Consider the following 11,653-nt stretch of genomic DNA (forward strand, 5'->3'; position numbering starts at 1 on the left):
TGGAAATATGATTAGGAGAAAGTAAGTCACTGCTAGAAAGCTGTCACAGTGCACTCAGACAGAACCAGCAGAACATCAAGGAGCACAGACACGACACAAAACAAACAGTAAAGCCTCCCCTACAAGTGAATATTTTGCAGATTCCTGCAACACGAGAGACTCCTCCCCATCAATTATTGCAGTTACTGCTCCAGACCTTTTGGAGGGACTTGAAGAGAACCTCTGCTTTGAAGGAGAGCACCAGAGGCAAATAGGCTGATTCCATACTAAATACACTGTTCCCGCAGAGAACAAGTTTCACCCCCTACAACCTTGCAGCCTGGTGATCGTCAGCTCAGTGCTGCCCTCAGCAGCGTGCACAAACCACGGCAGGTGGGACATCACCCTTGGGTTGAACGCTGTGCTGATCTGCAGCTGAGAGTCCTTCTTCTCTGTTCCTCGCAGCTGTATTGGCCAGGCAGAGACAAAACCCAAAAGCCACATTATTTCACTTTCAGAGTGCAGAGCACAGGGCCACGTCTCCTCCTGACAGAGCTCGCCTGCAGCTACAGGAGCTGTGAGTGCTTCCTCCAGCTGCGAGCACAGTGACTCACACAACCGAAGTGACTACCAGCAAACCCAGCTACCCGGGCTGCCGACTTCCCAGCAGAGAGAACCCACACAGGTCAACATGTACTACTTCAGAAGCCGTGTATCTCATTTTAATTAAGACTAGACACTTCCACCTAGTTTCACACTGTAATTACAGCCCAGCCTACTGGGGCAGATAAGAGCGCGCAGCTCCACACGAGGTGTGGCCAGCGGTTCACCCTCCACCCATGCAGGGTCCCTCTCTGTGCTTCCTCCCGGGCTGTCCCCGCTGTGGGGTTGGTGTGGCTGGTGGTTTGTACCCCAGAGCACCCAGCCTGGCTGCAGGGCCCAGCTCTGCCCTCATCAGTGGTGCAGTTACGTGCCACCCGTGCTGGGTGGGGGAGCAGGGTGGGAAGAGGCCTCACACCTGTGCTGCAGTCACACTAGTCAAGGTCACACTTGCCAAGGTCAAGAAAGCAGACATATCGCCCAAAATCACTTAGAAGGGCAGTCTGCCCTTCTCTGTCATCTTCCTCTCAAGATGGAAACTACTGCTCCATTTCAGCAAAGGAAGTGTGAGCAGGAAGAAGAAACAGCACAAAAACCCACCTACAAGATAAGGCTAACGCTGTTTCAGCTGGAGGAGGGGCAGTGAGCAGGCTACGTGGTTTTGTCTGTTGACACATCACTGAGAACTGAAGGTACCAAGGCAGCAAGTTTTTCCTCAACTTGAAATCACATTTAACATTAAGACACAGCTTTAGTTACAGGCGCAGTACTAAAGGTCAGTGCCAAGACTGCCTGTTCTTGGAAGATGCACTTTTTGTTACAGGGCCCAGATGACAATCACTGACTTGGCAAATTCAAGGCTTTTACTGAGCATTTAAGATAATTGTTATCAAATGGCTTTGGGCACTCTTAGCTGTAAGATTTTCTAGAAAATTCCTGTGCCTCTCCTGCAGCAGAGCTCCAAGAGCCTCGCTCTGCTGGCATGGTGGGGAGATGTCAGCTCTGGATGGAGAGCAGCTACAGACACTGCAAGGTGATGTCAGGACTGAGGGCCATCCTCACACACATAAAAGCCTGTATGAAAAACAAGAACATTAAAGATTTGGACAAGAGAGACACTTCTGAACAAAACACCATCATACTGGCCTGTGAGGAGAGGCCCTGTGGCTGCTCTGAACAGGCTCCCCAGCTCGGAGGGGTCCCTGCCGGGCACAGGAGATGATCCACAGCCCTTGTTCCCTCTTCTCAGAGCTTTACACCCAGCCAGGGCACAGCAGCACACCCCATTCCCCCTGCACCAGAAAGGCTCACTCATGGTAATTCAGACACAGTTACTGCATTTAGAACAACCAGGACCTTAAAAACTCCAAAACCAACCAAAAAAAAAAGCAGCAGCAGCTTGTCAGTTCAGCCCACTCCAGAAAAAACTGAACACAGACTAGTCACCCCAGTTTGGTAATACAGGTATCTATTTTATTAAAAAAGTTACAAACAGGTGGACTGTAGGGTTGTCTTACAAAATGACAAGAATGAATTCTACTGGAAAAAACTTTTTACAAAGCATTATAGGTAATTGTTCCATTTTTGCACTTGTTATTCCAGATTTCACCTATCACTGATAAAGATACAGTACATTAGATACTTGATGTTAGGTTACATTTTTTATTTGTAGAGCCCTACTGCAGTGATTTGAACAACTCCTAAACAGATGCCATAGTAAAGACAATACATATTGCATTTATTATTAGCCTCTTACTCTAATAAGCAACTTCACATGCAAACTATTGAGGAAGCCTAAATAAACTTTTGGTCCCTTTTTCCCCCCAAAGTGTGCTGAAGAAACCATCTCTCGTTTTCCCAGTCCTGTCACTCTAAGCTAGTTCAAGTTTCTTAAGGTTTTTTTTTTCTTTTTTCTTTTTTTTCGCTGAGGTCAATGAAAATGAACACTGGTTTGAAAACTACCCATAGGAATGAACCACCAATCAATATCAACCAACTTTTTCCTCCTTAGACAAAGGAAAACTAGGATCTTTATGAATTACTTTTATTTCCTATTACTTCCTTACAACCTACAAAAAAGATCAACAACCATCACTTAAAAAAAAAATCTACTTTGAATACAAGGTTTGGTTTAATTCTGATATTAAAGTGCAAACCTAAGTATTAGCCTCAGCCTGTTTATGAAGTTTGTACAAACAGGGGAAAAAAAAACTTCAAGTAACCCCACAGAAAAAAAATCAGGTGTTTCAATAATCAGGCAGAAATCCTGGTGTCTTCTTCTTTTCAGGATTCAAATTCAACACTGAATGTAGACTCAGAATCTTTATTTCTGCTAACACTGTAAAGTCAGCCTGCTTTATTACCAATAAAACACATTAATGTTGAGATACTGTACCGGTGATCTTTTTATTGTTTTAAATGCCATCATCCAGAATACAATTAATGAGTTTTCAACTGCTTAACCTCATATATCCATCACTGCTTTTACTGGAGCTTTTCTCATAGTTATTTAGCTATTACAGGGAAAGAATGTACATTTCTAGAAGCATGTTCAAATGACTAAAGCTGGGCTCCTAAAAACCTAGAACTTTGGTGCAGTAGGTGAGCTGCAGTTATTAAATTTCTGCAAAAAAAATTACACATTTTAAACCACTGCTAGAAAAAGCTCTCATGTATGCAACACGTTAATAAACTGAACAAAAAGATTTTGTCTGCTCTTTGTACAATTTCATTCTGCTCTTTATACCTGTGTTATTGTTAAAATTTTCAAGTATTCAGAGAAAATGTTGATCAGGTAAACAATAAGGAAGGCAATGGCTGTTTAAAGCACGCTTGCAGTTAGTATCACCGAAACCTGGTGCTTTTCCCCTTGTTTCACCAACTTGTCTCTAGTATTAAACTTGTTTACTGGGGGAAAAAAAACCAAACTAAAAAGCAATTTGTGACAGTGCAAGAAAAACTTTAACAAATATTGCTTTAAAATATTATTCAGAAAGACAAATATTAGGAACTATAAAATGTAAAGTGATCTTATTTGCATTAGATTTACATGTGCAGAGGTCTACTAGATGTCTCTTACTGTGCCAGGCAAAGCTGAGCTGACAGACTATGCAGACAGCCCATTTTGAAGGATACATTATCCCTTTTCAAAGGCATAGAGAAGCTATTTGTAAACAAGCAAGTTTAGAAACTCAGTAGAAGGAAAAGTGTGCTGCCATTTTTCAATGCTACAATTGTCGTTTTTGATTAAGAAACCCAAGATTGCAAGAAACATCAGCTGGAGACTTTGCATCCTGTTCCAAGTAATCCCTGTTGTCAAATAGGACCAGTTACAAACACATTGTCACAGCTACATTTGCCAAGAAAAGGGATATTACATCCATACAGAGGTGCCTTCAGTATCTTTTCATGACACTGTCACACGTAAACAAAAAGTCTCAAAGAATGACCAACTACCTTGTAGGAGAAAACCTTGCAAATAGAAATAAGCACTGATGCGAGGTAATATACAGAAGTAACCATTTGTTTAAGGCTCAATTTATTCTCCATTAAAACTCTCTTCTTTTAAAAGGCATTGAGTAGGTAATACTGAGTTTAAGTATTTAATAAATACAAGTTCAGAAATTGATTAAAGAAATCAATTAAAATATTAAAAATGAACTCTTGCATATTAGCCATTATATGAACTTAGAAAGCTATAAAAGGACTGATAGATAAAGAACAGATTTTAAAACTTATGGTAAACATGCTAAGCATTCCGATCAAGGTGTGTGGATCCTGGAGGCCACCAACCTTATGCACTTAGATGTATGGCAATGTGCTGTAATAGAGACAGGTTTACCAAGGCTCAGCTCTGCAACCTGGGCTGAAAGTTCTCCAAAGCAGCATCTGTGCAAGTTTCCTCTGAGTTTTATCTGCAATTTAAACAAAATAACTAATGAAAGCCATATTCAAGACACATCCAAAGTGAACTCAGCTCTTCCCACCACGTGGAACCATCAGTTTTCCATACTGAGTTCCAAAGCACTGCTTTACACAGCGGCATTCCCTAAGGTCTCCTCCACTAACTCTGGTAATACAAGAGGGAAGCAGATAACTTATTTCTATGAACTTCATAACAGTTGCCTCTGTGGGATACTAAATTGCATCTAAAGATCTGAAACAACCAAGAAATTTAAGTTCTCCTGTACAAATACACCTATGCTGGGGCTTTGCATTGGTGAACACCCAGTAACACGAAGCAATTGCATTTTGCACAAATTCTGGGAACAGGGAGATGAGCCAACTCACTCAGTTTTGACATTTGAGTTCTCAGTAATCAAATCCTCTAAATGACTACTCAAAAAAGCCCCTTAACATTCATGAGACAGCCTCAGCAGGGACAGAACTATAATACCAGCATTCTCAATCAAGCACACAAACACTTTACCAATGTGACCAAAACACCTCTGTATTTCTGATAACTTGCTTGTAGCTCACAGGATTTATCTTCAGAGATATCCCAAAAGCGTCAGGCGAAGCTCAAAGTCTGTAGAAACCTGGTTTTCATATGCACATGCATGTACTTTACTCTAGCTTGATCCTTGGATTTTTGGGGATTTTGAGGAGTCTTCTCTATTCCTGAAGTAATTTCTCCAAAGGAGTCAGGACCTTATGTTTCCTATTGCACTGTTTCTTTTCAGCTGTTGATTTGCTCTCAATTAACAGTTTCTGTCACGACAGAGGGCCAGTTAGTCATGACAGAGTGCTCTGATATAGCCAGGGTTCCTCTTCCTGCCTAACAGCTGGTCACCCCCAACATTCAGAAGCAGCACTCCTGCCCTGATGGGAACAAACAGCCAGGTTTTTCTTGCCTGTTTGTATGTTTCCCAGCTAACAGTAATTCTCTCCCAGTCTGGTGAGATCATTCCTACCCCACACTGTTGCTGGTCCATGAGTTTTAGATGGGAAGGGTCCCTGTACTGTCAAAGCAGCAAACCCTGCATTGCACAGTCACACAGGCCAGAAGAGACTATGCTTTCAGTTTTTATGTCTAGAGAGGAACACTCTTCCTTCAGCCTAACTAATATCAGTTACTCATGAATGGAGGGGACAGGAATCACTCATCAGCATCGCCCTTTCACCCCAATATTAAGGTGTTCCCAATCTGATCAGTATCCCTACAGAAAACCTTTAATGCACAAGGACTGTAACAGATGCCATATTTTAAAGAAGATTTAAAATACAAAACAGTCATACTGAAAATTCAAGAGAAAAACTAGAGCAAGGAACAGAGAGCAGCTGCTGGAAATCTCACATCTCTGAATGCAACAAAACAACACAAGACCACTGCAGAAGCAGGAAAGGAGAGGGGGGAAACAGGATGCAAGAACGACACACATTTCTGAAATAAACTATGGGTTATCCCAACTATGCAGTTATGTTCCATCCTTGATTTCACTCAAGGCATCTCTCATGGATTTCTGCACCAGAAAACTGCAGGGACTGCACAAACTGCTGCTACATATTTCACTGTGAACAACTGACCCACACTCAGACTCCTCCTGGACACAAGGTTACAGAACTCAGAGATGATGATGATGATTATTCCAGGACACAGCTACAGTTCAAGCCCACTTCCTACACACAGGTTTGCAGAGAGCTGGTTCCACTTCTCAGTTTCAGTTTGCCTAGGAGGGGTCACTGCTAAAGCAGAGGTTTGACATGCAGCAATTGTTTCCTCGATCACAGATAAGCAGAAGGATTACGAGGCTGATCAGGGCTATCACAAGACACCATCAGCACCTCTCCTACACCAGAGCACATCAGAAGAAATTATCAGGCAGCAAAGGTTTATGATAAAGTTAATGAGACCCTACATCTACTCAATCAAAGAACGAGGACAGAGTGGGAGCCAGGAAGAGGAAAATACCCCAAAAATGTGAGGTTGAAATGAAAGACACAGAGCATGAAGCCTGTGAAGAGCCAGGATGAGTAATTAAAGTTCCAGACATGGCAAGATCTGGACTAAATAGAAAGCAGCTCAGGAAGGAAAGGCTTGCTTGGCACAAGTGATGAGACTACACTGAGCAGAGGTAGCATTTCTTAGAAGCAAGGAAGCAGTTTGATGCTAGAGGCTTGGTGTGACTCTAAGCTAGGCAGAAGGAAGAAGAGGAAATCTATATTACAAAAGCTTAGGAACCTCTAACTCAAGGGGTCACAAAGACATAAGAATACAGATGTTTCTTCTGAAACAAGAGCATGCTTAGGAAACCCACCAAATCTAGCACAAGTTATGATTCAAAGGAATAATATGTGGCCCTGCCCCTACCTCAATTTCACTTCTAAGATTAAACTTGCTATTTAATGCTAAATCCAGAAGCAGACAGGTTACAAAGAAACCTCCCTTAGAAGAAACCAATTCTGGAAGTACTTCAGAGATGAAAGGCCTGATTTTGTCAGAGTTGAAGACAGTAACCTGCACAAGATGAACCACTAGTAACCCAGGGGACTGCCATAACTTTGAACCATACTTCAATCCACATAATCCTGTTTGTGAAGCTGCCTTAGAAATAGCTGCAACATTGCAATTGTTACATGCAACTCAGGGTATTATAACCCTGCAGCACCTCACTAAAAAAAGCAGTAATTCCTTTGATTCATTCCTTCCTATAACCCTATAGGCTCTGCTGGTGTGATTACTGTACAAGGAAAGACTTAATTTGCATTTTTCTCTGCTCCAGTACAAACAGTTTGCTCAGCTTTCAGCAAGTAAATCTTGAACTTACATACACCTCTTACAGTGACAGCAGCCCTTCCTAATTTCACAGAACTGCAGATAAAAACATCATGTAGTACCCATAGCATGACAGTGTCAGGGCCACAAGCATCTAAAATTTTACATTCACAAAGCACTTGATAACAATCTCAAAGACAAGCTTTGAGACTTCACTCTCTGACCTTGCACTCAAGATTAAAGAGGATACATGGTCCAAAGCTTCCAGTAATAACCTATTTTCCCTCTTGTCACTCAGACACAAAAAGCTCCTTGAGTTGAGCAGGAGTTACTAACGTGGCAGTGGCAGTCTGAGCCTCAAGCAGTGCAGCTGTCAAAAGGGGTAGTTCCTTCCCCTGAATTTTCACGTCCTCCCTCATTCCTGCACTTGTCCTCAGAGATCATGAGGAGTTGTTCGTCAAGACAGGTCCAAGGGACAAGTGAAGGACCAGCTGGCTGCACGCAGAGCACACCAATGGTGTGGAAGAGCCCTTTGCAGTAATATGGATTCAAGCCAATGCTGAAAACAGACCTGGAACAGCTACAGGGGAAACAACAGCTGGGAGGGGTCCAGAACCACCTCACAGGAATGACAGTACTGCTGTGCACAGGGAAGGAACAGACCCATTGTCACCATCAGGTGAAAAAGGTACTGAAAACAACCACCACGTGTGTGAAGGGTCAAAGGCAGCTGTCCTTGAGGAAAAAAATACAAATCAAAGCAACACCTGACACAGGGGAAGCTCTGCAGAGGCCCCTCTGCCTCTGTTGTCACACCTCTTATGAGTCACTGGGGAAAGGAGAGCCGTGCACTGGGAAGCCATTTTACAGTGTGTTCTCTGCTCTGGACATTTCAGATGAAGAGCACTTTGTGCACACCCTTGACTAGTACATGTGGGCTTCAAGCCACTGCTCACCACTCAGGTTGGTTTTCTTCCAAGAGAAACTTCTGATAAGGCAGAAGGGTACTCTAAGTACATTCAGTTTCTGTACCACAGAATTCTGTTTATTTTAAACAAGCTCAAAGTCTTCTCAGCAAAACTATTGGGAAACTTGGTCACAATAACCCCACTGAACTCCCAGGTAATTCCCACTACTTGAAAATAATCCAGATACCAACTACAGGAACATCACAAAACATTAAGGATAACGTAATGTCATATACAGCACTGACAGTCAAAATAGGTGCAGATGAGATCATACACTTTGTGTCATTGTAAAATTACTGCAAGCAAATGCAGCATTCCCTGACTAACCCTACTGAGGTAACACAACAAGTCCATCTGACTCAAATAGTCAAGTGCACAAGGTCTTCCTCTTTTGGAGGAAGGTTGCCTCCAGGTTAGACTGCTTCACTTCAGACTCCCTGTCACTTTTTCTGCTTACTCAAACAGTGTGCTCGTGCACCTTAGTTAGTGACAACTGTTCCACCAACCTGCTCTGTATGGCCATGGTTGAGGTTTTTCTTAATTTCTCTCACTGGACGATGCAAGTTGTACAACACTGATCCTGTTTCTCAGGCAGGGAGGCATAGTTCATTTGCCTGACGATCTCAGCAAACAGTTCATCCACCATTGTTTTGCTCTTGGCTGACGTCTCCATGAAGGGACAACCCCACTCCTGAGCCAGGGCTCTGCCTTCTGCAGATAACACCTCCCTCTCCGACTCCAGATCCACTTTGTTCCCCACCAGGATCAGAGGAACCTTCTCGTATCTCTTCACCCGGACAATCTGGTCCCTCATCGGCTTGATGTCCTGGTCAAACAATCCAACTGGTTAGTACACACAATCACATGGAATTGCTACAGAAGCACATCTTAACAATCCTCATGTGCAAAAGAACATGAAAAATACATCCGAAGACTTGCCAAGTTCACAGCCATTGCAGAGCTCAGAGAAAACTTACTACTAATTGTTACTAAAAGTAATTTTTTCTTTTCTATAAAAGCATGCACATTTTATAGCATTTATGTGCACATACAAACAGAAAGTGACTGCTGTGCTCTCAGACAGTCAGGTCAGCTGGAGGAAGACAGGATATCACTGCTTTGAAAGCTGGTTTCAGCTTTCTGAAGAAGTTGTCTCCAGTTTAAGGACCTGTAACCCTAACAGGACCACACCATTACACAACCATTTAGGAAGTTTGTGCTTAGTTTACAGCTTGAGAAAGCCAGCAATTTAAATAAAGTCTTCTCACTTGTAGAATGAAATAATTCATTGTGAACACATTTAATCCCATGTAAGTAACCAAATTAGATGCTGTAAAGAGATTTTATTACCTAGAGATGCATTTATTCAAGTCTGAGCCGACATGGGGAGTTTACACTTGAAAGTCTGAGTCAGCCTCCTCTGCCCCCCCGAGTGTTTTAAGTTACTATCAGTACTAAGTCCTACAAATTCTTGCATAGTTCTCAGACAAAGCAATTCCAGCATTTGAAGTTACCTCTGTGTAAAGAGCTGCAGAGTGGTTTACACCTACAGCCTCCAGAGCAAACACGCTGCAGACAGACGGGGATAATTAAATATTAACAGGGTGGATTACTAACTGTGCATCCATTCCTTGGATAATGGGAGCTCCCTGGCCCCCCAAAATCAGTGAAAACGAGAGCAGAAGCATCCCAATGTCACTGCTGTTGTTTTCCAAAGATAAGTATGTCTCCGGCTTGTTTCGAGGCCTCTGCTAAGATAAGGTTTAGCCTCCAGCAGAAGCAAACGCGCCGCTCCAGTGGGGGTGTGCAAGGTCTTGCCAACCAGCTGGAACACACCCAGCTCGGCAGCCCAGGCCAACGCAGGAGCTGGAAATCCCTGCGCTGCTCACAGCACTGCTGAACTCGCTTACTGCCCAAAAACAAAGCCTCGCTTCTAGAGGCAGCTCAGACCAGTTACTGGCAGAGATATTTCAATATTTTTTTGGAGAGTTTTAATAGCAGAAATCAAATCCAGGCCCACAAATCATCGCCCGTGGCTGGTTCTCCTCGCCAGTGCCCCACCTATGCTGTGAGAGCAACGAGCTCACGCTGGACAGAAATATATTTTGGGGGGAGGGGGCGGAAAATAGCAGCTCACTTAACAAGTCACAACTGCAGAACAATGAGGCTCTCTTCAGGAGCAACTGCAGAAACATGCCTTTTAGGAAAGAGGGGGGGTTGGAAGGGGAAGTCTCGCTTTTAATATCGAGTGATTTCTTCACAAAAGGGGATTGCCAAGAGATTTCTGCTGGAGAAGTGGGAGCTGGTCATTGTTCTCCAGCACTGCGTGGGATTTAACAATGGTGGCACCCTGATAAGTACCTGCAAAGCAAGCAGTTTCAACCAGGAAGCGGGGCTGGCAAACGCGCTTTCAAGCCGGGCATTTACACTTTTTGGCCCTTCGCTGATAACGCGCTCACACCGCACACGTGGCCACCCTCAAAAAACTTCCTGCCCAGCCCAGCGCCTTCCCCGGGGCAGGGACGGCTCCGTGCGGGGCGAGGTTACCTGGAAGGACTGCTGGTTGACCAGGCTGTAGACGAGGATGAAGCCCTGCCCGTTCTTGATGTAGAGGTCGCGCATGGAGGCGAACTGCTCGGTGCCCGCCGTGTCCAGGATCTCCAGCACCGACGGCGACGAGTCCACCTCGATCTCCTTGCGGTAGAAGTCCTCGATGGTGGGGTCGTACTTCTCGATGAAGGTGCCGGTGACGAACTGCACGGTCAGGGCGGACTTCCCCACCCCGCCGCTGCCCAGCACCACCACCTTGTACTCCCGCATCGGGCCCCGCTCGCCGCTCCCGCGGGCCCGGGCCTAGCGCAGGCGGCACCGCGGCCCTCGCATAGCCCCGGCGCGCCTCAGGAGAAGGGCGAGGCCCCGCTGCTCCCGCGCCGCGCTGAGGGCAGGGACACCCCCCGAGCGCCCGGCGCGGCCCCGGCCCCGTTCTCCGCCCCTTTCACCGCCGCCGCTCCCGCCATCGCCGGCCCGGCCGCGGACCCGCCCGCCAGCGGCCGCCCCCGCCCGGAAGGGTTTTGCTGCGGCACCCGGAGGCGGCCCCGCCCCGGTCCCGCCCGCTCACTTCCGGCGTGCTGCGTCACCGCCCGCCCGCCCGCGCGGGGGAAGCATTGTGAGCACCGAGTCGCCGTGCCGGGGGACGGGTTTGGGTGTGGCACCGGGCAGCCGCTGTGCCGGGGGACGGGTTTGGGTGTGGCACCGGGCGGCCCGGCCCTGCCCGGCCCCAAGATGGCGGGCGCGGCGCCGGCCCTGCCGGGGGCGGGACTGGGGGGCGCGGGGCTGTCCCGCTCCTGCGGGAGCTTGAACTCGTTAATAAAGTCCTCTCTGAGGTCCCTGC

At 45.7% G+C, this 11,653-nt stretch overlaps 1 protein-coding gene across 1 annotated transcript; it reads right to left on the reverse strand.

Annotated features, from left to right (window-relative positions):
- Positions 1-2,030: 2,030 nt before the first annotated feature.
- On the reverse strand, positions 2,031-11,309 carry RAP2C (RAP2C, member of RAS oncogene family). Its single transcript, XM_008930698.3, has 3 exons — positions 10,810-11,309; positions 8,769-9,088; positions 2,031-4,493 (listed from the first exon to the last, which is right to left on the reverse strand). Exons 1-2 carry the CDS (start codon positions 11,080-11,082, stop codon positions 8,810-8,812), a joined length of 552 nt encoding a protein of 183 aa, XP_008928946.3. The 5' UTR covers positions 11,083-11,309; the 3' UTR covers positions 2,031-4,493; positions 8,769-8,809.
- Positions 11,310-11,653: the final 344 nt, after the last annotated feature.

This window comes from Manacus vitellinus, unplaced genomic scaffold (assembly GCF_001715985.3).
Source record: "Manacus vitellinus isolate BGI_N305 unplaced genomic scaffold, ASM171598v3 scaffold_19_pilon, whole genome shotgun sequence".
In the NCBI taxonomy this organism is placed as follows: Eukaryota; Metazoa; Chordata; class Aves; order Passeriformes; family Pipridae; genus Manacus; species Manacus vitellinus.

Bases quoted from the DNA above. Each gene is read 5' to 3' on its own strand.
- RAP2C (XM_008930698.3), bottom strand. From the start codon at position 11,082: ATGCGGGAGTACAAGGTGGTGGTGCTGGGCAGCGGCGGGGTGGGGAAG. The intron at 9,089-10,809 runs GTAACCTCGCCC...TTGTTTGACCAG, and splicing joins TCAACCAGCAGTCCTTCCAG to GACATCAAGCCGATGAGGGA.